General features: G+C 43.9%; 1 protein-coding gene across 4 annotated transcripts in view; it reads right to left on the bottom strand.

The window, feature by feature from the left end:
* FCHSD2 (FCH and double SH3 domains 2) overlaps nt 1-27,749 on the bottom strand; it is a 247,893-nt gene that overhangs the window by 13,819 nt on the left and 206,325 nt on the right. For 2 of the 4 annotated variants that reach the window (XM_019489811.2, XM_019489744.2), the window contains exons 11-13: nt 26,405-26,521; nt 23,633-23,737; nt 2,448-2,621 (exon numbers count right to left, since the gene is read on the bottom strand). In XM_019489811.2, coding sequence (XP_019345356.1) covers nt 2,448-2,621; nt 23,633-23,737; nt 26,405-26,521 — 396 coding nt within the window. The remainder of the gene's footprint in view (nt 1-2,447; nt 2,622-23,632; nt 23,738-26,404; nt 26,522-27,749) is intronic. The other 2 variants (XM_019489837.2, XM_019489784.2) reach the window with 1 other exon arrangement.

Here is a 27,749-nt window from a genome sequence, read left to right as displayed (position 1 = left end):
TGAAGGGCTGGATTTGAATTCTGTGACTCGAGTCTCTCTCTCTCATTATAACACCATCCCTGGGAAAAGCCTCCAGAGACCGAGTAATGAGAACAGGGATTGGAACAACCTGCAATATAAATAATTGTTAATGTAGTTTGGAGTCCACGTCCAATTCTCTTCTACCTGGCACAGGGTGAACCCTGGAAGCATCCGCTGAATTTTTACTTGAACAGAAGCTTGGCTGACACTGACACAAAAATTCAGAGTCTCTAACGAGAGACTTTCTTCCGCAAGGGTTTGCCAGAAGAACACCTGATCATTAAAAGGGTAATGGCCAACATCTGATCATGAAAAAGGGTAATGGCCAACACCTGATCATGAAAAGGGTAATGGCCAACATACTAAAGGATCAGAGAAAGAAGTGGGAATATGAGTTGTGTGTATGCAAACGCTGCAACCTGGCTGAACAGCCCTTTCTCTTTCTTGTTGGCAGTTAAGGAAAGCTATGCTCAAAGCCATGGGGCCGTCTCCTTGCAAAACCAACCACAAAAAGCAAAACCTCAATCCAGTTATACTTCAGAGGTCAGTGGAGGTAAAAGTAGCTGTCAACAACAGTAACAGAGTGTGAATTAAGCAGAAGCTTGTAATGGAATGTGTCCACTGGAATTAAAAAGAAAAGCACACCCACCGGTTGTGACGTCAGCAGCCTTTGAAGGTTAAGTGTTCTGCCATATGCTAAGGAGATGCCTACGATCTAACACCCTGTTTGAGGCAAAGTGACTACACTTCCAGGAATTTTATTTTTGTCTATTGCTGGTGAAGGCTAACTGCATTGCCAAGGGTGACAGCTTGGCAAAAATAAGATTAAGAGCTCTCTCTCAGTTCTTTCTGTTTTCCAAACAGGATTTCTTGGTTTAGGCAATTATTTATCAGAATTTATTTTGAGATGCATTCTTTTGGAGGGAAGGAAAATCTGTTAGCTTAAATTGTTTCATTCCCGCATCTTGATTTAGATAAAAAAATTGCATCCTCTGAAGCTCAACATTTGTGGGAATAAGCTTCCGGCCCCAAGCGGTGTGGGAGATCTCTCTGACCTTCTTGTCTGTTCTGCAAAGATCTGCAGACATTACAAGAACAAGGAGTGTCATTTCTAGCTGATAAGAACTCATCACCACACTTTTACATTACATTCGTATCACCTGGAGCTAAACTTTAAGCATGCTGGGTAGCATTTTCAAAAGCATCTAAGAGACTTGGGAATCAAGATCCTATTTTTAAAAGAGATTTAGGGCATAGACAAATGAACAATTTACTGCAGGACTAAAATGGGGGTGGGAGGGGGTTACCATAGGGCAGCTCCTCTGTGTTAACTGCCTACATCTATGTTCTTACTCTGTAGTAAATGAAAGCTTGCCCATGTTAGCTCAACCTGCAGTGAAAGAGGAGTAAATTACTATGGTCTCATTTTCATTTATTCCACAGAAAGGATATGTACATCCCATGGGGCAGCTGATGCATGTATAAGCCCCAGAACCTTTTGTGCTGCAGTAAATTGTCCATCCGTTCATACTCTTAGGGCATGTCGACATGTGCTTTTATGCGTGCCTACATTTAATGTGCATTTGCCTAATGCACATTAAGGTGATTTAGGCACACATCTACATGTGCATGCACTAAGGCACGTTAATGCGATGTGAGGACCAACTTGGGACTAAAGTTAGTCTCGAGTTAGTCGACACACATTGCATTAATGTGCCTTAGCATGTCTACACATGCATTAAGGCACTTTAGCTATTCATGTCTTTTGCAGGTATCAAATTTAGGTGCAAATAACCTAAAATAGCTGTTTTTAAGGCACATTAAGGGCATGCACGTATAGACCTGTGCTCTTAATGTGCCTTAAAAATGGCTAGTGCGCCTCAAATCGGCACATGTAGATGCACACTTAACCACTCAGAGCTTATGTCCTGCTCACTTTCAGAAGGACAAACTCCTAAGTGGGTGTCTAAATCATTTTTGAAAATGTGCCTTAGTAGCCAAAGACACTCAGATGCTTTGAAAATTTTAACTATACCTTTCATCCAATCACTACAGAAAGCCATATAAAACTTTAATCAAACTTCCGCATGCACGAGGTAGGTAGAGTTGAGGACATAAAAAGAGACTTGCCCAAAGTCACAAAAGAAATCTGAGACAGAACCAGACACAGAGCCTAGAAATCCTATTTTCTAGTCCCTTCTAGACTTTAGGCAACACACTCCCCTTCCTGTACTAGTTCAGAATAAACTATCAGAAATTAGATTCACTTGAGCCACACACAGCTCTCTCTCTGTTTCTCTCTGTCTTAATGTTAGCTGACCAATCACTAGGTTTTTTAATGCTTGCCCCCAGTATTAAATGTGATCTATGTACTATAGCATAGGAGCCATACTAGTGAAGGTTCAAAGGAAAACAAGTTTACACACTGGAAACAGTACCAAGTGCGAAGAGCCATTGTTGGTCACGGCAGGAAGGCTCGCCCAGCGTTCGTTTTCCAGTTCTTCCATCACTTGGTTCATTGCACTCTTTAGCCACGTATCCACAGACACCCCTATCTGCTTTAGCAGATCAAGACGAGCCTCTGCTTTCAGTTTAATTATCTGAGGAGATAAACATGGAAAACGTTAATCAAAATTCTTTCACACCTACGTCTCACTCTTCCTCTCAATTAAAATGCATTTTCTTCCTGATCCATAAATTAGACTCTACCTAGGTGGCTTAGAAAGTAGTTTCACGTAGAAAGCAAGTCCAATTCTTCATCTGACTGCCTGCAGAGATGTACAATGAGCCAAGAGGCAGGAAATAGTTTCCTAGAGGTTGAAAATACCAGCATATCCAGATTTTGCAAACTGGGCTCTTCAATCTCACGTCTCTTCATTTATAAAAACCTCCTTTATTGGGTGTGAACAGAGATTGCATTTCTCTGTGAGAAACCCTTTTGTTCCGGGATCCTACGGAGGTACGGGTCTGTTGTCCCACTTGAAATACCCATGAAATACGTGAGATCAAATGTGCTAACACGTTTTCTAAGGGCAATGCTTGTACTTCTGTAGGTTAATCGCAGCTCATTCAACTTAATTGCCAGTCATTCCAGGGACAACCCTGCCAGGCTGTGCGCTCTCCCGGGCCACTGAGCAGCAATGCAGCTTGGAAGGGCTGTGTGTGTAAAAGGCTGTGTCAGCTCTCCTCTTTTGTCCCAGGTTTTGACTCGCATCCACCAGGACTGCCTCAAAGAAGACAGCCGTTTACAGCCATTTGCACAGTATCCAGGACAGTTATGATAAGTTATCTTCTGGGGGACATTTGTCATCATAAAAAAAAAATACATCCTATACTTAACCATGACTGCCCCTAGACTGTGGATCCTGGAGGTCCTGGCAACTGCTTTCCTAACCTGACATTTGTGTTATTTTCACAAGTGCTATTCCGCGGTGGACAGACAAATCATGCCAGCTCACCATGGTTTGCTATTTCCAAAGTGAAACGTGCAGGACTGCAATTCCTTGATGTTTTTCAAATATTTGGCTTCAATGCAGAACGGCCACTGGATTTACCAGCCAGCTCGATCTGTCACTACTTTCAAGTGCTTTGTTACTTGCCTACAGGTGCTTTGGAAGCTCCATTGAGATCAAGGAACTACTGTGGTTGATCCTACCTGTGTTTTACAGTCGAGGAAACCAAGCGACAACGATAAAGTGGTTTACTAAAGGCAACACAGTGAGTCACTGACAGAGGCGCGAACAGAAACTAACTGAACTGCTTTGTAGTTTTCCGGGTACTTCCTTTCACAGCATTGTTAATTCTTAGCGTGTTGCCTCTGAAGTAACTTCTCTCCTTTCTCTTGCCAGTCCTTCCACTTTGAGGCATTGTACTGTGACATAACTGAACGGATTAGGAGGTGAAAGCTTGGCATGGGGAAACTTTCTATTTCAGATAACATATTGGTAAATCACCAGCAACAATGTGAAAGGAAGTGGCGAGCAAGATTTGGCAAAACAAACTGGTCTAGCAACTTGTCTCAACTGTCTCTCTTAAAAAAGCTCCCAGTAATGAACCACTTCCTTGTGCTGAATATTTAGTGGTTCCCAATTTGAAATGCAAATTATACACTTTGATAAACAGTCACCTAGTTTTACTGCAGATTCCCTAGAATAATTCTATCAGCTCAGCTAAAACATTGCAGTGCAAGCCCGAGAGCAAAGCTCCTAAGTGACTCAATATACAATTCTTCCTCTTATACATGGGAATAAACCGGGGAGGCGGAAGGGGAGATGGGGCTTTATTCCTCCTCCTGTGATCATGGAGGAAGCGCAGCATCAAGAATCCATTTAAGAGTGTATTAAAATGCTGATCTCTCCTACACCAATTGTAATAAAACTTAGTGTAAAGTACATATCTAATATGGCTATAAAGATTTTGCAGGGATTTTGAATACTATATTGTTTTTGCTTTATTGTGATACTGCTCTGGATCATCAGTGATCTTGCTTTCCATATCAAGAGAAAACAGAAGATTGTTAAAACTAAGAGGAAGTTTTAGCTAAACCTGTTAGAAATTCAACTGACTAAAACTGTTTTGCACTGGGGAACTTTCTTGCCCTTATCTAAAAACAACAAAGAGGCAACTGCAAGGCTGTCTCAAACTAATTATATAAATTTTATTTTTAACGGAATCTAAACAGATATAGAAATTAAAGGAATTTTCTTTAAAAAACTATGGAGGACCTAAATGAAACAGTGAAGCTCAGCAGAATCTGCGCGCACAGTGGTAGGTATGCAGGTTGAGGGAAAGAGGGGAGGTGAATACTTTCTATGGGAAAGGCCAAAGCCAGTGAACCTGGAAGAGTTTGTTTTTCCAGTTCATGTAGCCACCCTCCGGATGATTAATTTATACTGTTCTCATGTGCAAATGTTATCACGGAGAAAACAGTAAATTAAAAAATGTACAATATGCGCTATCTTAATCAAGCTTCAAAGAATATGGCTTTAAATAGAAGAGGAAAGTATAAAATACTCCTGACACTGTATAAACTGAAGATGGATGCATAAATCTATTTTAGATTGGAAAATTAGATGCTCCCAATTCATCACAGCCTTAAGCATATTTTCAAATGCTGACAAATCACTTTGACCTGAGCTCTTGTCTGAACTTTTGTTAACATTCACAAGAACTATAGAACAAACAGAAGTAAATGTGAGAATAAATCTGGAATCTCTAGGTCTGCCAGACAGATTTATAAGCCTCTAATTCAAAACATGGATTTAATAAAGAGTTCTCTCGATAATTCTCAGAACAGCCACTGAGAAAAATGGTGTCAGAGAAGAGGTTAGAGACATTGTGATTTGGTGAATTTTGCAGTTTTAAGGGATGTGTCATACTCATTGTTGAGGTGTCCGCCCCCCCAATTTTGCATGCATCTAAACACACTGTGCACACAAAGCTTGCATACATAAGGCAACGATAATTTACCTGAATCAGAAACCCCCTTATGGGGGCACCTGTTTAGTTAGAGTACATATATCAATTCATCTTTAAAAAATTTCTTTCCAACCTGAAGTAAAGGGCTCTTAAGCTAAAAGCCCAGTGTCCTTGCAAGAAGGCTGTGCCAACGTAGAATCACAGAAAGTGAGAGTTGAAGGGATCTCAGGAGGCCACATCTAGTCCAACTCCCTGCTCAAAGCAGGACCAGCCCCAACTGCATCATCTCAGCCAAGGCTTTGTCTAGCCAAGTTAGGACCTATCTTAGATAGGACCAGGTGACAACCAGGCAGATAGGAAGTGATTCATAAATACCCAAAGAATCCCTTCTGGTGGACAGGCTCTTATGTTGCTGCTGTGGGTATCCTGGGTTAAACATGCGTAGGAAATGTTACAGTGTGCATAGTCTAGTTTTTTAACTTGTTTTCATGAGAGATGTTAGTTTCTACATTAGTTCAGGTAAGTTCAGTATCTTCATCAACAACCTGGAAGATAAGATGCAGTGTACCCTCAGCGAGTTTGCAGATGACACCAAGCTGGGGGGAGTAGTAGATACGCTGGAGGGTAGGGCTAGGATTCAGAGAGACCTGGACAAATTGGAGGCTTGGACCAAAAGAAATTTCATGAGGTTCAACGAGGACCAGTGCAAAGTCCTGCACTTCAGACGGAGGAATCCCATGTACCAGTACAGGCTGGGGGCTGACTGGTTGGGCAGCAGCTCTGCAAACAAGGACCTGGGGGTGACAGTGGACAAGAAGCTGAACAGAAGCCAGCAGTGTGCCCTTGTTGCCAAGAAGGCTAACGGCTCCTGGGCTGCATTGGCAGGAGTATTGCCAACAGATCGAGGGCAGTGATTCTTCCCCTCTATTCAGCACTGGGGAGGTCACATCTGGAGTTCTGTGTCCAGTTGTGGGCCCCCACTACAGAAAGGATGTGGACAAATTGGAGAGAGTCGAGCAGAGGGCAACAAAAATGGCTGGGGTTGAGGCACGTGACTTGTGAGGAGAGGCTGAGGGAACTGGGCTTATTTAGTCTAGGGAAGAGAAGACCAAGGTGGGACTTAACAGCAAGCAGCCTTCAACTCCCTGCAGGGGGGCTGCAAAGAAGACGGAGCTGGACTGTTCTCAGTGAGGGCAAATGACAGGACAAGGAGCAATGGGCTCAAGCTACAGCAAGGAAAGTTGAGGTTGGATATTAGGAAAAACTCTTTCACAAGGAGGGTGTGGCAGAATGCCCTCCCAGCATCTTCCCAGATTTTTTTTGCAAAAATGTTGTTGGCCTAATAAAAGACACCATGTCTGCTACGAGTCCTGATTAACAGACCCTTCATTAGGTTTCTCCTTGCTATTGTGTCTTCACCTGTCTCAATGTGGTCATGGTCACTGCAGTGGGCAGGCAGCCCTCCCTCCACCTGTTTCAGGTAACCCTGAGTGGGTGGCATTCCCGAGGGAGGCGGAGCCTGCTCCAACTTTTGTCAGTTTCCCCGCCTCTGTGGGTCACATGACTAGTTCTCTCACTTGTCTGTCAACCTGGTTGCCTGGGTTACCCTAGCCCCTATTGTTTGGGAAACTTACCCCATGGCAAGGGGGCAAGAGCCCAACACCACCAGGTGACCAGTATTGCTTTTTAAACCGATTGGTTGGCATCCAAAACACCTGCCTGATTGGACCTGGAAGGTGAGGTCACTTGATATATAGCTTGCAGTGCAGCAGTGGCATAATCAGCAGCTTCCAGGCCACACTGTTTGCTCTAAGGTTATTCTTTGCTGTTGCTCTATCCTGTATCCTACCCCAAGCCTTCCTTCTGTACCAATAAAGTTCTCCTCCAAGTGGGAGACTTATTGGGAGAGGGATTGGGTTATGCCTTGGTGCCCCCTTGGTCCAGCTAACTAATGGAGGCTCTGCTTTTTTTGCTTCAGGCTAAAGGAAGCACCCCAAGTTCTAGCAGTGGATCGAGCACCCTCTAGGACTACAAGGCCTGTGTTTCCCAGGGGGCGCAGGGCCAAGAACAGTCCAGACCCTGGGTGGTGGCAGCAGTGCCCCCAGGCTCGTAGGTGCGCTCCGGGAAGAGGGTCGGCAGGATGGGAGGTGACCCAGGGAGGCACTTGGAGCCTGGTAGGTGGTCAGGTGCAGTGAGGTGGGTGGCTCAGCGCAGGAGCACCCCCTATGGGCCCACCACGAGGGTAGTACAGCGCTGGAACAGGTTTCCCAGAAAAGTGGTGGGCTCTCCATCCTTGAAGGTTTTGAAGACCCAGCTTGACAAAGCCTTGGCCAGGATGATGTAGTTGGGGCTGGTCCTGCTTGGAGCACAGGGCTGGACTAGATGTGACCTCCTGAGGTCCCTTCCAACCCTCACTTTTTATGAGTTCATGATTAACTGGCCATCAATTACCTCCAGCTCCCCTACCTGTGTACATGCTTGACTAAATACTTAGCAAATGTTTTTTTTTCCAGGACACAAACTTGTGTGGTTTATTCCATTGTAAACAAACCTCTAAAAGTATTTGCAGGATTAGCTTTAGCCTTCATATGAAAGTTGCACAGATGAAATGAAACTGGTTATGAGTGAGGTTTCTTTCTATTTCTATAAGGCTGGTACTAGCCTTAGCATGGACACACATTTATATATCTTCCATATGCTAACAACTCTATTGGTATAAGCATATTTATAAAGGTATAACTGTGTTCAAACTAGATAGGTTACACTGTTTTAACTATACCAATACAGTCAAGGTCTTCCAGCATTTTAATATAAAAGCAGCTTAAAGAAAATGAATGAGCCCTTCAATACTAAAACATGCAACAACTCAGTTTGAAGCAGCAAGGTGCTGCTGTGAAAGTGGTACAAGAGGCACTCTTCCTTTTGGAAGGGAAGATTTTTGCAAACTGGAAAGCTGACCTGGCTGCCCCCTTGAGAGATGTGCCCTGAATAGTAGGAAATCACAGGGTAATGAACTCCCACAATTCCTTTTTCTTTTTATAATTGCATTTGATATGAAAATTGAGTGAAAACAAATATATTAACATGTGAAGACAAATGCTGTCATTCCTGCCTCATTTCACAGTATTACAAAAGAAACTTAAGATTTTTCCCTGCTTACTTGTCAAACCTACTGCACTGGAATGAGGGCATGAACAGACCAAACAATTATACTGATTAAAAAGCTGGGTGCAGGAAGGACTCACTTTATTTCAAGTGGATCTGTCGTAGCCATTACATCTGGTTGATCTACCCTGCCATATGTGGAAGGTAAACTGTAGTAGCTTAGCAGCTACTTCATTCTGGTATAAGCTGTCTGGTTTAGCTTCAATTACTGGGGGACAGGAGCGGATACCGAAAGCAGTTACAATACATCAGCTGGTAGTGCTCATAAGTGCTAAGCCCCATCCCGTAAAGCAGTATAATGGTTTTGTCCTACCACAGGCTGGGAGATAAAGATCAGCTATTGTTAGATGATGATAGCAGGACTTTCAGAACTGCTGTATCTCCAAACACAGATGGATCTAATTATAGACAAAGGGTTTTAACCACTGCATCCTGCAGCTTAACATTTACCTTATGAAAGCTCTTCCCAGGAGACGGATAGGGAATACTTCCTGGTATCCTTTGTGCTAGGGGTAAGGCATTACTCGCGGTTCGTGGGAGCTCTAATCAAGGACCTAGCAGTATTTCCTATACCCTAAACCACCTCTGACGGATGCTTCAGCTTCTGGTCCTTTTGACTAGAAATGGACTCCAGCAGTTCATTTGACACCGCTGCCACCCATATTTCAGTGCCTTCATTAAACCTCAAGGCATGAAACAGGTATTTCCCCAGTAACTGTTAACTGCTCAGAATTAAGACATTTCCAGACTAATTTCACAACTCTTAAACCTTCATGAAGGCTGATAAACAGTCATCTTAGGAGCACCCATAGGCCCAGCTTAGTTCTTCCTGTTGTCTTGGATGATGATGGTTATGAGGATACAGAGGGCTGAAAACTGAAGATAAAAAGCTATCTTCTCTTTCTAATGCCCTTTCCACGTATGCAATACATAGAAGAATCATAGAGTTACAGAAAATGAGGGTTGGAAAGGACCTCGGAAGGTCACATCTAGTCCAAAGCAGGACCATCCCCAACTAGATCATCCCAGCCAAGGCTTTGTCTAGCTAGGTGTTCAAAACCTCCAAGGATGGACAGTCCACCACCTCTCTGGGTAACCTGTTCCAGTGTTTTACTACCCTCCTTGTGAGAAAATTCTTCTTAATATCTAACCTCAGCTTTCCTTGCTGCAACGTGAGTCCATTGCTCCTTGTCCTGTCATCTGCCCCCACTGGGAACAGTCCAGCTCCATCTTCTTTGCAGCCCCCCTGCACGAAGCTGAAGGCTGCTATCAAATCCTGCCTCAGTCTTCTCTTCTCCAGACTAAATAGGCCCAGTTCCCTCAGCCTCTCATTAAAAGTCATATGCCCCAGCCCCCTCACCAAGAAGCACTAATTGTGTTTACCTGCTGTTCTAGCCTGAATTAAAGAGCACTCTCTGGATCTACAGTCTACAAAAAGGTGATAAGTTCCTGCTTCTTACCTAAAGGAATTGGAAAACAACGAGTGTCGCAGCTTATTCGGAAGAACTCTCCGAGGGTTTTTTTTATTTTTATTTTTTCTTAACAGTATAACAACATGGGCTAGGTTTGTTTCTAGTCATTAAAAAGTACCAAACAAAAAAGACCTACAGGAAGCCAAACGAAGCCAAGTGTTCATTTGCATCTCTGAAACACCTTGGTAGCCAGTCTCTTGAAATAGCTTCTTTTGAAGTGGTGAAAAAACCAGGAGCAGAACTCCAGAAAAGACAACCTAATGTATACCCCAAACCCCTGGTCTAGCATCACAGTGTGAGATCAGTTTGGCATGAGGGTCAATCATCGAAGTGAAAAAAGGAAAGATTGCGTCTCTGCACAGCATCTTGCTTCTATGAGAAAAAGCATTTTTTTCATGGGGCAAAGAACAACATGGGACCAAAATAATCTGTTCTCTGCACCCGTCTTCCTTTTGCTCTTCTGAGCTAGGGACAGACATTACACATAAACTGGTTTAAGTGATCAGAAACTAGGTTAAACTTGTAACAGAACATAAGTTCAGTGCACATAAACCAGTTTCAAAATGGCTGAAACTGGTTTAAGATAAACCTGGTTGAATGTAGTCTCAGACTTAACTGATTTAGGTCAAACCGGTTTATGCAATGTCTGTCCCAGACCCCTTCCTGGTTTAAGTTAAACCAGAGCCCCCTAGCATCCCAGATGCTTGGCAGCCCTGGGCTGGGCTGGGCTCTCTGCTCCAGAGAACAGGGTTGGTACCACCCCTCTGCTCCCTGGCTGGAGCTCCGCGGGAGACTGCAGGCAGCAGGGTCTGCCTGGCTTCCCCCTGCCCCACCTCCCCCTCGCTGCTCAAGCAGGGATTCCCCCCTCCCATCTCCCACAGCACGGACCCCAGCCAGCATTTGGTATGCTAGCTAATGCTGAGAGGGGAGGGGGTGTGTGTCCAGTTTCACTGGGACAGGCAGACCGAACAGTGTCCGCTTAGGCCTCTTTGGAGCTAATCAACAGGGCAGCTGGTAGTGTCCCTCCATTCCTTCCTTGGAAAAAGCTGTTTAAGAAGAGCTTGAACTAATGAGAGAAGGTTTTGTTTTGCTGATAGGCTGATAACACTGTGGTTTTATCAGCCCCCTGGCTGGTTTGTAGCCCTATCAGTCTTGTAGACAGGGTGAGGGAGATTGAAAAGCTCGGTACGATCAACAGATGCATGCACTACACACCCCCACTTTGCCTCAGAGTGCTAGCCCAGGGCTGGGGTCTGGCTCCCGCCCCTTGAGCAGCCAGTGGGGGAAAAGCCTGACAGTGCAGGCCAGAGTAGGGATTTACACCCCTCCCTAATAAGAGGTCCTGCCAGGGCCTGGCCACAACCCCCCCCTCAGCTCAGCACTATGGAAGGGAAAGGAGGGCTGCTCTAGTGCCCCCCACCAGCTTCTGGCCTGAGCCACTGCAGGCATGTGCCTGCATTTCTTCAGTCCAGAGGGGATGCCTGTCCAGCTACAAACCGGTTCAGCTTAGCCAGGTTAGACTAATCTGCAAAGACTGAATCAATTCAGGCTTATGATTTTTGAATGTCTGCCCCTAGCCCTGAAGACACACAAGTCCACTTCAATGCCATAAGACATTGCACCTTTAAAGGACTTTGTTCTAAAACACTAACTCATGCTTGTTCATTTACACAGAATAGCTGGATTACTGCAGGGCCATTAATTCATAAATAAAATTTACTGTGTAGATGAAATGAATGAAATAACCATGCCAGTCAGAACCAGGCTCTACTATAAAAGAAAAGGAATAAGCAACCTTGCCACTCACCCTGTTTCTTCCAACTGCAAAGCCTCTATACACACTTCTCTTACCCTACTAAACCCGTGCCTAATGAGCCCTGTTCTCACAGGACAAGGGACCTGGGCTTTTCATTTTGAAAATGTATTACACTATAAAAGAAAAAAAAGTTCATGAACACAGAATATACTTAAGTATTTGTGCCCAGACATAAGAAGAAAAGAAACCATGAGAAACTATCCTTAAATGTAGAGCTGGAGGAGCTTTTCTTTAGCAAATATCTTACTCTTTGCAAAAATAGTTTTGTGAGAGAGGGCAAAACTAGCAGCACATTCAGACAGAAGTCAGCATACAGTTTTGGCCAAACCTTTAAAAAGTCCCCACATTTTGATGTTTCAGACTATAACATTTTTCTTCCCAAATTGTGAAAATTTAATAGAAACTGTGCAAAAGGGTGGAATTCTAAAAACACAGCAGGGCAATAAGAACAACAAAAATCATCCTAAGGTAAAATAAGTTAAAACTCTTTTTATTTTTTTCCAGTTCAGCTAGCAAACTAAGTAGTCAATTATTTACATAGCTCTTGTTGAGACCAAGCATTAAAAAATATGTAAAAAGAAAAATAAACTACAGGGATGTTGTAAATATCTCATATTTCATTTTAAGCCGATAAATCAAAGTTCAGGTTATGTCTAAAGCAGTGATTTTCAACCTCCTTAAACTCCAGGCACCCCCTCAGAAAATGCCAAATTTTAATTTTCAGCCATTTTTTGACTACTGAAAAATAACAGAACAATTTCCCCATTGCAAACAACTCAGAAAATTGATGTTAGAATATTTCTGATGCTATGGATTCCTGTTTGAAATCTCTGGGTTTAACACATGCATCGTATTTGCATATGTAGCAGTACTGAGTGGCAAGCTTGAAAGGATCACAAGGCACCCCTGTGTGTTGTGGCACACTAGCTGAAAATCAGTAATCTAAAGGAAGAAATGCACAGGTAAGATGCCCAATACATTTTAATTCTGCATGGGGGTGATGTCATGTATTCAGTTAGGGAAGGACACTCCAAAAGAGAAGTTTTTCATATAAAACATAGAGCCTCTGTGCTTAGTTCAAAATGGTACTCAGCTAGGAGGACAGCAATACAACCAGCATCTCTATAACACCGTCGCAGCAAGCTATGATACTGTAGAGCAGGGAAATGTTTTGCTAAACCAGGGACAGGCAATTATTTCGGGCGGAGGGCCACTTAATGAGTTTTGGTGAGCTGTTGAGGGCCACAAGGGTAGCCCTGCCCCTTGATAGATGCCCCGCCCCCTGGTTGCCACCCTGGGCCTGGAAGTCCTGCCCCCTAACCCCTGACCTTTGCCACTGGAAATCCCTCCCCTTCTCCCAAAAGTACTCCTTTGGGGGGTGGGGGGGGGGTGTGCCATCTTGGAAGTGGAAATATAACAAATCATATACTAAAAGTCAAACATCTACTATAATGTATTTCAATTTCATTTCAAAAAACGTTTTTGTCCTGATACGTGCTCACGTAGCATGTAGAGGCAACTGCATAATAGGTCAGAAATAAAGTCTTACTCTTGTACACATGGTGTGTGTGTGTGTGTGTGTGTGGGGGGGGGGCCTGGGGTATGGTTGGGGGGGTGTGGTAGGGTGTTGTGTGTGTGGGGTTAATGGAAGAATGTGGCTGTGTGCTGTGCCAGCTGCCTTCCCTGCTCCTTGGCGCAGTCCCAAGACCTGAAAGTGGTGGCAGGGAGCAGGGAAAGCAGCTGGCTCTATCATGCAGGCCTTCCCCCCGGTGGTGCACGAGTCTGGGGAGCTGTATGTGAGCCCCGCACGATAGAGGGAGGCCGGCCTGGCTCTGCTCCTTGCTGCCACGTGCAGCTCCCGAAATTGGCTGGAGCTGCACACTGCTGAGTGGCTACGCCTGCATGGACCACAAGCACCTGGAGGGCCTGCTGCAGCCAGCAGCGGGGGTTGTGCACCATGGCAGGAGTCCCTCACCCTGCCTCCCCACACCCTGTCCCACGCCCCACACCCTGCCCACCTGAGCTCCATGATCCCACTGGGCACAGGCCCTGGATTCCTGCCAGTCCCACACTTTTGCCCAGCTGCACCTGCCCTACCTGCTGTCTGGAGCAAGCACTGTAGCAGGGACACAAGGAGGAGCCGCTGGAGGCCAGGGAAGCCAAGCAAGTCCCCCGGCAGCTGCAGCAATGGCCCTGCCCAGAAACTGTGCATGCCAGCTGGGGCTGGGGCCATCCTGCACGTGAGGGTGGGAGCAAAGTGCACAGGCTGGGCAGGATACAATTAATTGGTGGGCATCCACAGGATAGATGAAATTACCTGGTAGGCTGGATCTGGCCCGCGGGCTGTATTTTACCCACCTCTGTATATACCCTATATCCAGACATATAAAACAAGACAAGACTTCTTGATTTCTGCACCCAAGCTACTGCCTGACTGAACCAGAAGTTACATTTGAGCAGAAAAGCTGGCCCAGCTGAGAGAGACAAAGAGATGCTCGGAGCAGCGCTTGAACTATCAGTGTTAAATTGTCTGGCACTGTCCCCTCCAACTGTGAGCTGTATGGAGGATAAATCAAGGGGACCTATGATTATGGATTTTCTGGACTAGTTAGGAAACAAAAAGTAACCTGGGGTCTTATGAAGAATCAATGACACATTTTCAACCCAACTGTGGAAGACATGGGAGACTTCTGCATTAATTCTATAAATTTGCAGGACTCCATTTATCTGCTTGATATTATTCTGCCTGATTGCAAGGAGCAAAATCAATGGAAGCTGCAGCAGGGTGTGTGGGGTAGGGTAGGACATACAATGGAGTAACAGGTCTGAGCCCAGAATCAAAATCCCTAAAACATTACCTAGAAAGCAAGAGGTAAGTGAATGCCTGTGGTTGGAAGCAATTCTGAGACGCAGGGGCACAGGGAATAGCGCAGAGGCTGTGTCTTCCACCCCAGGAAAAAGATATTGTGGACTGAGTGGAACACACCAAACCTTGCAAGGAAAGAATAGAGTTTAGGTAAGATTCATGGCTGCAGGCTTTCTTTGTTAGTTAACCCATTTCTCTAACTTAAGCCTTCCTGCTGACTAATAAATAATACTTTGTTGGAAAAATGCTCAATTCTGCGGCTGCACACATCTGAGCGACAAACTCCTGTGCTGCAGGCAGCCAAGCCAAGTGGGCTGCGATGAAAGTCATCGTGAGAAATGCTGCTAAAGAGTGGCAGTCGCAGGCCACCTCTTAGGGTGACTGAAGCCCTCCAGACCTATTGCACAGAAGGATGTTCTCACAACACTGCAGTGGGTAGCAAGGCACAACACACTCTGGCCTATGACATTTGAATTGATTTATACCTGCTTGTATGTGTAAGACTCTTCTTCAAAGGAAACTAACTCCTTTCTCCTCCATTTGGAAGCAGAGACCGTCTTCCACAGTTCCCACTCCCTCAAAGTTGGAGGAAGCAAAGGGGTTATGGTTGTGTGGTATGCTCCGCTAGTCATCTTGTGACTTCTCCAAACTATCCTTGTGCAATTCACTTTTCTAAAGTGATCTGTTGGAGAAAATCTGCTTCCTGTTCATTAACATTTTATTGGAATACGGATGTCCACAGAGTTGCAAAACAGGTCTTAAAATAGTTACGAAACATGGTAAAATATGACAGAGTTATTTTTCCTTTTAGAGATGCAACCACTTGTATATTTTTATAGCGATCAACTAAAACAGAACATGCTAGCAGTTCCAAATCCTTTTGGTACACTGCCAGCTTTGGCTACTTTTAAGTCTACACAGCACAGCCATTAGTTAAACTGATGTTACTTTGGACATTCCTCAGCCGAATGATTTCCTCAGCATGAAAAGCAAAATGGACCCTTTCAAAAGAGAAGCTTTATAAATGGAAGAGCTGAAAAATGAACGACCACAGTGCAAGAGTAATGTGCATTTACTTCTACTTCCAATATAAATATGAACTGTGATTAATATCTTGCGGCAACATTGATACCACAATGAAATACTGGCCCTTTACGAGAGAAGAAAGCTCTTTTCAACAGTTGTATTTATGTGTTCATTTATAAACTGAACAAGCAGAGCTGCAGCTTTAAACTGGTTTCTTTTACTTTCTCATTTTTTGACTGTCATTACGCAGTAAAAACCTATTGCCAATTGTATCATAACTACCTGAAAACAAAAAGGTTAACTGTCTTCCAGGTCTTCTGTAACATTTTAATCATGGTGCCAACAAACCTAGGAAAAAGCTGTTTTTCCAAAAATCTCCCATTTAGAAAGCAAGCGCATAGGATGAACAGATAATGAAGACTTCAGAGATGTTAAAGTTTTAGCGCAAAGATTACCAAACAATATTTCCACACCTACATCTATTTGCCTATATAAAGACATTTGTACTGACAACAGTAGCAGTTAAAGCATATGTTTTAATTTTAAAAACAGAATGATATGAAGGCAAATGAATTAAATTCAGCATTTCAAGGAGATGATGGATTTGCAAAAAGACAGAACTGGAAAGATCATCCTTTCTAACGTTAATTTGCATTGAGATAACCGACATACAAAAAATATAAGACAATATTTCACCAGTTAAATCTTTCCTTTACAGTACACTTTTAAATTTTGTTATCTGTATTTCATTGTTAGCTCCTACTTTGTCTGTAGCAAAAACACAAGCTCCCCTTTCCCCACAATACACTTCAGAAATAATCAACTTTCAGCTGCTGAATACCTCCTGATAACAAATCGTTCACCTTGTTCTTATCGATCCATGTAATTCCCTGAAGGGCTTCTCACCCAGTTGGAAACCTGTCTCTATTCTGGTACCAAAAATATAGCATTAAATATTTAGCTGGGTCACATAATCCACAAGCTTCTCATTAATGGTAACTGCCCATTACTATTGAAATGTATCCCTGCCAGCTATCATCAGTCCTCAAATGCTAAATTTTTGGAGTATTATTGTCAGAGTTTCTAATAATTGGCTGTGATAACTGAACAAATACTGCATATTTCTTTGTTAATGCAATGCCATCATTTTGACCATCAGTTTTATGAGATTAGTTATTCTCACTGCTGGCTCCCAGTTAACCAACTCAAAATTTATCAGATACAGAGATCAAAGTGGGGGAGGGTTTGGATTTTTACACCAACCATCAATTTGTGACCAGCTGGAAAGCCTGGAAGATCACACGGACTGTTTTTGGGAAGGCAATTTGTTTTCTTAGAATTACTCTTCCGAGCACCATCTTCCTCAGCAGAGTCCTAGATGGCAGCAAGTGATATTTCCACAAATGGATTTTTCTGATTCCTTTATTCCATTTCATTATCTTGGTGGAAGTAGGTGGAATTTGATTTCCTCACAATGATTATGAATAGAGAACACGGCCACTTCAATCAGCACCACGGCAGAAAGATACAAAAACAAAAGCATGGAAATAGTAACAATCTGATCGCTGAAATGTAGACACATGACTTGAGGTGCAGAAAACCATGAACAGCACATCATTAATAAGCTACATCCTGTGATATAGCAGGGGTGCAGCTAGCAAGGCAGAATTGTTACCCCTGCACCATAATCAAATTTCATGACCTAATATAAGTAAGGGGAAAACAGTCCCCCACTTACAATTAAAAATGGATCTAAGTGGTGTTTGGCTCTATTAAACTCTTGAACTAATCAAGTGAAGTAAACAGCACCATAATGAGTCTTAATCAAATCTAATCTGGTGCAAATACTCTCCTGACAGTTGTAGATGTCCTAATTATGAGACAAAATGTATCACTCCATAATTAACTAGAAACAGGATTAACTGCTATGCAGTCCCTGCTCCCCTACCGGAGCACAGGGCGCTCAGCACAAAAAGGTATTCTCCTATCACTGCCAAGAGAAGTTTCTTTAGCTCTGCAACCAGGTCTGGTACCTAGGGACACATAACAAAAGGCAACTCCATGGTAAGGCACTATATAACCACTGTGACAACAGTCTGTTTAGGAGACAGATGTTCACATCTCTGAAAAAGAGAATGGGGCGTCCAAGTGAATAGCTGCAAATTGCGCTACCTTTTACTTCTTTCTGCAATAGAGATCAGTAGATATAGTAAAAGCCATTGTCAAATGGAGAGGAAAAATTAAGATAAAAGGACGCAGCCTGGGGGGGAAAAGTTATTTTAAGGATGATCTGATCTATCAAAGTACGTGAACTAAGAGCCACGTATTGCTCAGAAAGCTTCATTAAATGTTGTCAGAATGAGCACATAAAATGCAGTAGTTCTGGGCTGCCACCCTTTGTTAAGTACAAAGGATCAATATAAATAACTTATTCTCCTACGTGATATTTATAAGACAAAAGAATTCAGAAGCACTGAAAAAAGTGAGTTCTTTCCAGGCACATATGCTCTACTCTCTTCTATTTAAACCAGCAAGCCCTTTCCCTTATACGGTCTTTTTCCTTTTTCACAAACTAGAAAACTTTGATGACCTGTTAGGTAAGAGGGGGTAAGACTGCAGATGGAAAGATTTAATTTAAACACATGAGTCTCAGTGTAAGAGGATGAGCTGCTTTCTGCTGCTAGCAGGTCCCCACTTTGCAATGTACCGAGCATGCTCCTCACCCAACTGCTTCAACAACAGCTGAAGGTACCCCAACTTATGTAAAATACTTGTTCTTTACAAAAAAATTTTTCACTTGTGAATCAAATGCAAGTTTTTGCAGACTGTATCATGCTGGGAGAAGGATCATAACAGATGACCTAAGACTGAAAGTGGGTCTTAATTACACACACAGAGTTCAAGCCTGCAAGGGGCTGCGTGGGGCTGAGGGGAGCGGGAGGAGGGTGACTGGAGGCAGGGAATACAGCGTGCATGTGAGCGTGCAACCATGCACATTTCAGCCAGGCAGTGTAGAGACCAGCTCCTGCAGCTCCCTCCAGGTATGTGTATGGGGGGAGAAGGGAGCGGGAGGCAGACTGAGGACCCCTTGGTGAGGGAGGGAGTAAGGCAGGGCTGGCGGTGGGGCTGTGGGCACTGTCCAGCTGGAGGGTTACATGGGATCTGGGACTGGGGTGGGAATAGGCAGCTGCAGGGCTCAGCTGGGAAGGAGCCACGGGTGGCTTGTCTGGGGGGTGGCTCCACGCTGCTACAAGCACTCCCAAGGAGGGAGGCATGGCGGGGGGCACATGACCCCCCAGATATGTGCACGGAGTAAGGGCAGATGTGGGCTGTCCACTGCGGCTCGGGGCTCCCTGCCCTCAGGGCTTCTGCAACAGTGGAGCAGGGAGATTCGGTGCCGCTGCTGGGAGTCCCACGTTGGCCATGCTGCCACGGTGAAACACCCCCTGCCTGCCTGGCAGCAGCGGGGGGCACAACTCTGTGCCTGCCGCTGCTGCTGCCAGGAGGGGAGAGGGTGCCTCGCCATGGCAGCATGGCCAGCATTACAGATGCAAAATCAAATTTTGTTCATCAGTTTGTTCCTAATTAGTTTCACTTCCTGGTTGCAGAAGATTGCAAATGTTTGGGTAACCGCTGCTAAAGGGGACTGCAATTCTGTCGCAAACATGTCTCCAGTGAAAATGTACACTGATGCTTGAGATTTTTCCAAGGATGGCCAGCTTGACACAACTGTTTTCACTTAACCCTAAGTTACGAGCCTAAAATGAGTGGCATCAGTGCATCCCTTTAAAAGATTTCTGATAAGGTGAGAGTGTCCTACTGGGAAGGCTTAAAAAGAAACAAAAGTAAAAACCCTTCCAGGCTCAATTTCTGAATTCTGGTAATTCTTTTTAGACTATAAATAAATTCTGTAGTCACATGTAAGGTCACAAACACACGAACAGTTTACGTATGCATCATTCAAGAACCTGATGAGAGCACTCTGGTTTCTTTGGAGTATACAGTAGAAAGTACTCATCAAGAGAGAAGGGAGAAAGAGTCAGAAAATTATCCACCCACTGAAGGGTTCTTAGGCTCGAGCACTTGGCACACCAACATCTTCTGTAAAGCAGAATACAATCTCAGCACTGAGAAGGTAGAGAAACCTCTCAACTACCAAACGCCAGTCTGTGCAGAGGAAGCAGAGGAGACGGCAGAAATACTATTTAGTGTTAGTTTCATATCAGACACATCTCGTCAAGAGCAACATTTATGCACTCTAGCCTCATCTACATCTCTCTCATCTTGCCTGAAAGTGATTCTCCTATTTTGCTTTCTTCAACTGTTATTTTTCCTCCACCCTTCAGCTACATAGGGAGCAAAAAGGTGGCACAGGGTAGCATAGGACCCCTACAAGACAAACTAGGGCAATTAGTGACAGATAGTGGGGACAAAGCTGAGCTCTTCAATGAGTTTTTTTGCCTCTGTATTCCTGAACTTGGATCAGGACAAATCTCCCAACTGGATCATAGACAGGCATAAAGGGGAAACCAGCCCACCAGCTGTTAGCACCAACTTAGTGAAGAAACACTTGGAGGGGCTGGATGTGTTTAAATCAGCAGGCCTGGATGATCTTCATCCGAGGGTGCTGAAGGAATTGGCCAGTGTCATAGCAGAGCCACTGGCACAGTTGTTTGAGCACTCTTGGTGCCTAGGTCAGGTCCCAGAAGACTGGAAAAGGGCCAATATGGATTCTTTATTTTTAAGAAGGGGAGGAAGGAGGATCTAGGTAACTATAGACCGGTTAGTCTCACCTCTATCCTTGGGAAAACCTTTGAAAAGATTATTAACGATCACATTTGTGGGAGTCCACAAATTGCTCTGTTTACCAGGGCACTCCTTGGAGCAACTAGGAACAACGGCCACAAACTGACAGAGAGCAGATTCAAGTTAGACACCAGGATGAACTTCTTTACCGGAAGGGTTGCCAGAATCTGGAATGGGCTTCCAAGGGAGATGGTGCTCTCCCCTACCTTGGCGGTCTTTAAGAGAAGGCTAGACATGCACCTGGCTGGGGTCAGCGCTCTTTCCTGCCCAGGGCAGGTGGTTGGACTCGATGATCTGCTAAGGTCCCTTCCGACCCAAACATCTATGAAACTTCATTCATTATTTAGCTCCACATCCACAAGACGCGTTTGGGAATACAGCTTGTATGAAAGAGGTGGTGTTACAACAGCAATCTAAATTTTCTGGACCCTGGAGAATCAGGTAAGTTATTCTGCATTTACTTCATATTAAGCCAGGTCCATCTAGAATCTGCAACTTCCTTCTTGCTCTCCTCCATTCAGTTGTATGCAATCTCTCGGCTGCCTAGGCCAACTGAACTTGTGATTTCATCTTGAGCTCTTTCAGGAAAAGTCTCTCAAAGGAGCTGACCTTCTCTTGGGCAATTTTTTCAAAACCTACTTCATCTCTTGTCTCAACACCTTGCACAGATCTTCGCTGTTGATAACCTTTGTATTAGCTTAACCCTGAGCTCTACTCCTGGTTCCCACATGCCCATGATTTGAAAATCTCATTGTTTACCACTATCTGAATTCCACTCATGTATGGCGCTGCCCTAATGCCATTTCTGCTGAAATTCAGCTTTCATTTTTTCTTATCTTGACTGCTGCACCTCTCCTCTTTATACCGGCTGCAGTTTCAGCTTTCCAGTGTCCAACAGATGCGCATTCGGTTGCTTATCTTTTTTGCCATGCAAACTACTCAAAAAAAAAGAATAACACCACCTTCAAATAACCATTTAAGGATTCAGTTACCAATTATTTCGCTTTTAAAAACCCTCCACACATTGGTTCCAACTGAACCCAACGATGTTGCTCATCTCCCAACTGGTACTAACCTCCTTTGTTTCTGCAAACAATTTTTAGTGTAGGACCCCTTCTCTTCTGCAGTTTCTTGTTCTCACATTATTTTTGCCTGCTACTATTCCTGCCACTTTTGATCTTACCCAAAAACAATTCTCCCCTTTTGCTTTACTCAATTTTTATTTTTCTCTCCTGTGCCCTTTAGTCATTATTTAGCTCTGCATCCAGAAACAGAGTTTGGGAGCATGGCTTGTATGAAAGAAGTAGTGTTATAACAGCAATTTAAAACATTTCTGTGAGTACAGCATGACATTATGAATGTGTTTAAAATAGATGATAAACCTTGCCATCATTAACAAGCCAATCCTCTTAATGCACTTTTTCCTTCTTTCTCTCAAACTGCAGATCTCCATTCCTAAGCATCTTGGGTACTCTGAATATCTAACAGTGATTCTCAAATAGGGTGCTGCAGCACCCTGGGGTGCCCTGAGACCCTTTCAAGGGTGCCATGGGCACAGTATTAGCACTGTTAAGTGTGCCAACATGTTTCACAAAATAAATAAACAGATTTCAAATAGGAGTCCACAGCATTTAAAACATTCTGCCAGGCTGTGTTGTGGGCTTGCTCCGTTCTTGTGATAGAAAAATTGCTCTATTACTTTTTCATAGTCAAAAAACAAGGGAAAACTAAGAGCTGGCATTTTCCGAGGGGCCTGGAGTCTACAAAGGTTGAGAACCACAGGTCTACCAATATGAGAAAGGCATGTACCTGAAATAATTACGTTTGCTCTATAGCTATAATTATGCGGCCCATGCAGTTGAAAGCCAAGCAGATCCGTTCCTTTTGTTACCAGTACGGTTGTTTTGTTTTTTTAAATCAGTGTCCAGGATTAGGCATCTACCCAACTTAAGGCAGCCAGCCGGCTGATTTCACAGGCAGATCGTGGGGATGACTGCCGTTTTTCGAGGGCTTATCGTGGTGGGGCCACATGCCTCTGGCTAGTGTCCCCTTCCCCCACCCCCAACTGATTGGTGGAGGGCTGTCAGTTGTATGGCCCCACCCCTCACTGCTGATTAGTTGAGGGCTGTCACGTTGCCCCAACCCTTACCACTGATTAGAGAGGGGTGGCCAATCAGCGGCGAGGGGGCGGGGTAAAGGGAGTGGCAGCTACCTTGCTGACAACCCCTCTTCCCCCCTGAGTATCCAGGAAGACTGTTGGTTCCCACTGGGGAGCCAGCATTTTATTTTTAGTAAGATTTCCCCCCCCAACAGATTTCGCAGAGATCACCTAATTTTGCAATTTCTGCAAAATCTGTGCAGTCACGATTTAGTTAGATCCCTACCCATAATGGTTAACTTTTAACACCATAACATGGCTTAGTTGAAAATCAAGACACTATTCCCTTTATTCCGGCTCTTCCTTAATCTAGGACGGGTCTCATTAACCTTCTACAACCTCTTCAAATGTATGTTTGGAGAATACAAAAATGCAGAGATAGCAGAAAGATTACTTCAGCTATTTTCCAATCTATAAATCAAATTCGCTGCTGCACAGTGCAAGAGAACATTTGTTAGCTGCTACAAGGATCCCAAACCCTGAATGTGGATTTATGATTAACATTTGCCGATATTACATTTCTTTAGGTACGGGGAAACTATTTCAGCCTCAGGTTGTTTTACCAGCATTTTAACTTGAGAAGACAGATGCTGAAATTCTTACATTCTTGATCAGTGTACTGTCAAAAAAACTTAGTAAATTTAATCACTCGATCATCAGGAGGTTTTTATTTCATTCTTCATTGCTCATTTAATCTCTTGAGTCTTGCACTAAATTGATGCAATGATTTGAGAGGTCTGAAATCAAAGAGAAATGCCGTATCTTAAAGTCCCCTGATCCTTTGATGCTAGAAGCTTAGATTTTTACATGAAAAATGAAGTGTCTGTAATAAATATGCTACTGCATAAGGAGCCAAACAGCATGATGAATAATTTCCTTCTTACCTCGGCTTTGCGGATACTCTCTCTGGCTTCCTCTATTTTTTGTTCCAGTTCTGCTCGGCTTTGTTCAGACACCACAGGGCCATGGCACTCTAACTCCTCGAGTGTCTAATAGTAAGAGAAAGATGCCACATATTTAGTACATTCTTGTGCGCTGTCTGCTGGATTAAAATTTGGGACAATTCATGGAGTTAAGGTACCAGAGTGATGAGTGGTAGTGCCCTACAGAGCGCACACACTGCAGACTGAAGCAACAACTCATTTAAAAGCGCAATCTCTTATGGAAAATAGCACTATGGGATGCTTCAAAACCCTAGCAAAAGCTTCATGCTGTAACAAGTATCAAGATCCTGGAAGCCCATTCCATATTGGGTCTTATATCACCCTCACTCCCAGAGTATTAGTGTGATTCCCCATAGTGCTAAGCAATATGACTAATAAGTGTCTTTGTGGTTCACTGCCTCTCTCACCCCTTCCTTGTGGGAAGAACTAGGGAGAATGGTGAATGCAGTGCATCTTCTCTTGGCATTTTTTGGATTGGGCAGGCTGTGTGAGGTTGATCAGTGAGTGCATCTTGTGCTGGAAAAGGAACAACATAAGCTTGTGATGGGACTCTGTTCCTGCAGGAATTTATCTCCATCTCAGTCCAGCACTGGAAGAAACTCTTGTCTCTCGCAGACTGGCTTTAGTCTTAAGGTGAAATTTCCATTGTGCCAGAACAGCAGAGAAGTCAGCGACCATCTTCATTCCAGAACCTCACTCAACTCATTAGCTTATGCTGGGCCCGCGGCATGAAAATGCCTTTAGAGAGGGGAACCAAGACCTTGGATTTGACTTGATACTTTAGGGGAAGTCCATGTAGAGAGGAGAGGACAGATATCATGTTCTTGTGGTATCCCACAAGACTGAAGAGACTTTGCTGTAGCACTCAGTAGTAGCTGGCGTTTCCTAAGGGCTGATGCCTTCATGCCTGGGAAAACTAACTGCTTTAGTTCATATGGGGAGTGACAAAGGTACAATGTATTATAACTGAAACCAGCTACCTTCTCTTCAATAATACCCTCTTTAAAACATAATTCCGTAACATTTTTCAACATTAATCCAGCAATAAAAGTAAAATGACAGAACACCACATTGTGTTTGAAAACATTAAATGGTTTGGACTGCTTTGCAATAATTTTGCTGTGGTCAATAGGAGCCATGCCTGCGTTAGATTGGTTTGTGAAGACTTGCTCCTTGGGGAATGAATTGAGCCTCTCTCTACTATATGGATATACAGTCAAACACACCATCACTTGAATGTTTATTTATTAATATTTAGGCCTTTGATAATACTTTTTATATAGAGTTTAAAATGTTACATAGGACTTATGAAGTCTTCAGTGACTGCCTTTCTTCCTGTGAGAAAGGCATCGAGTTGGTGAGAAGGATCCAGATTTAGAACTAACTTTGCACCTTGGTCCATCAGAGCCTATGTGCTCAGTACCCGAGTCACGAGGTAAGATATCAGGGGAGTAAGAAAAGGGAGTCTGTTCTGGGGGGTAATTTATAGTGTATTGGTGAAGGCTGGCTGATTTCAGCCAATTGCATTTTTGGACCCGAGTATCTGCAACAGCATCATGAGCAGAGACCGACGAGAAGGTGGGAGAAAGGGTGCCCAGCCACAGAAAGTGGTGCTCGGTGAAACTGTAACAAACAGAAGGCCTTTGTGGTGGGCGAGTGAGAAAGTACAACTAGGGCTGCAGGGTAAATGAACAGATAAGGGCAAAAAGGCAAGCAGCTAAGGAGGTTGGATGGGTCATGAACATGGAAGCTCAAGTTACTGAGCATTAACGTGGAAGATCATAGCTGTTGGTAGGGGAAAAAAGGGAGGGAGCAGGACTTGAAATCAGAGATGAGGCAGATGGGGAAGAGCTGGAAGAACCAGATTCAATCCTGTTCGAAAGAGGAAGGAAAGAAGTGTTGGATGGGGCAGGAACTCAAGAGGAGAAGCCTGACATTGTTCCTGTTCTCTGAATGTAGGAGGGAAGTTCAAGAGAAGAGGAGGTCTTCAGTAGAGAGTGCAGCTGTGGAGGGAGTGTTAGATCTGGAAACCAGAGAGAGCACGATATGAAAGAGACGTTGTAGCTGAGACGTGATAAACCTTCAAGGACAATCCTGATAAGGGAATGAGATGAGGTGGGGAGGACAGGCAGGGGGATAAGTGAGAGATTAGAAATGGTAGCAGAAGAGAGGTGAAGGCAGTGACAAGAATAAGGTGCGACAGAAGCAGAGGACAGAGATGGAGGGAGAAGCAGGGACTGGAGCAAACGACACCAAAAACAAAGAGGGTGTTGATGTGGAATGCGGATTTGTGATTATGGGAAGCAAGAGAAGATCCAGATGCAGGTGGGCAAAAAGAGCAGTTAGTGACAGTCTGAGCTAGAGAGGCATGGGTGGTAACAAGGATGGGCCAATGGAGCTAATGAAGAGAAGGAAGAGGATAGAAGTTATGATGCAGTAGATAGACCAGATTAGACAAGATTAGAAGGAAGAGAATTTGAAATAGTCTAGGAAAGAAATGCTCATAGCAGCAAGTCTATCAGGCAGCTGGACTGTGTTGTCTCAGAAAGGAATAATAAGGTGGGACAGAGGGGTAAGCTATGCCACAGGAAAAGCAGAAAGCAGGAGGAGAAACACAGATGAGAAGAGCTCCTCGGGACTCCCCTGTTAGGCAGCGGGGAATGGCTCCAAAGTGCAAACAGACAAATATAATACGATTTCTTTCCAACTAACCCGTTGATTGTGGATGATATTTTTGTGCTCTCGTGCTACACGGGTGGCCCACTTCCGGGCCTCCTTGTTTAGGCTGTGCTCTTCAGTCGTTCCAGTTTCAGACTCCAGTTGTCGACTCTAGAATGGAAAACAGAAAGTGAGCAAGTGCACTAAATGCTGAGGCTGTCTCTTGGTAAGAAAATATTGTTACTTCACCACATGACAGCTTTATATAGTTTGCATTTATCAGTCCCTTGGTATTTCCTTGCCTTGACTCTTGTTTGCATGAAACGAGACAACTTTCAATAAAAAAAAGCACCGTTTTTCATAAGCTCTGTCATGATTTCATGTTACGGAAAACTGCACCTCAAAGTTCAAAAGAATTTACAATTTACTGTTCTCAAGACAAGACAGGTTTACCAAGGGGAATGAAGGCTGAATGTAGATTATTTTTAATGAAAGACATTCCTGAATAGAAGCAAGGTTTCTCCGGTGATATCTTTCCCTGTACTAATGGTAGAGTCGGGAGAGATGTTAGACAAACGTTTGGGCGCAAGTGCCCTTCTTGAGGTCTCGCTTCCTCCTCAGACCTGAAGAAGGGCACTTGTGCCCAAAAGCTTGTCTAACGTCTCTCCTAACTATATTATTGGTCCAGTAAAAGATAACCACCAGGAAAAAAAAGAACAAACAAAAAACCCACCCCAACCCACTTTGCTGCTCACGTATTTCCTGGACCATCGTGGCTACAATAACGTTCCAACTCTGCTGTCTACTTGAAGAGGAAACTGAAGCATCATTTACTAGGACATTATTTCCTGTAGCTGCATATGAAAAAATGTCTCATCGTAAATCACCTTTCATTTCTAAGGTGAACATGAACTTTATATAGTGTTTAAAAATAAGAATTTGATGCAATTAAAGCAGTTGGGGGGGGGGGGGGGCTAATCCTTTTGGCAGACATGCCACAAATTAGCCCCATGCCCTCCCCGAGTGCCACTTCAATCCTCTTCTCCGGCCCAGTCAGCTGCTCTGCTTTCTGCTCCCTGCCTGATGCTCCGTTCCTGATCTGCTGCTTGGTTTTCTGTGCCCTGCCCTATCTACCACTGCTGCCTGTCCCCTCCCCAGTCAGTTGGCCACCCCGATCTAGTGGACCATTTAGGCTTCTTCCCTCCAAAATGGCTTTTAAACATACAGAGCAAATATAATACAAATATGCTAAATCTAATTATAATTTCACACAGATTTTAAGCAAAAAACAGCATAAAAATGTTAATTTCCTTTTCACGAAACCAAGACCTACTATGCCAAGTTTCAAACCAAGTGTTTTATAATCAGACGTTTTTTGATACAGTGCCAACATTATGCC

This window comes from Alligator mississippiensis, chromosome 1, assembly GCF_030867095.1.
Source record: "Alligator mississippiensis isolate rAllMis1 chromosome 1, rAllMis1, whole genome shotgun sequence".
In the NCBI taxonomy this organism is placed as follows: Eukaryota; Metazoa; Chordata; order Crocodylia; family Alligatoridae; genus Alligator; species Alligator mississippiensis.
This window is presented reverse-complemented; position numbering and strand designations above follow the sequence as displayed.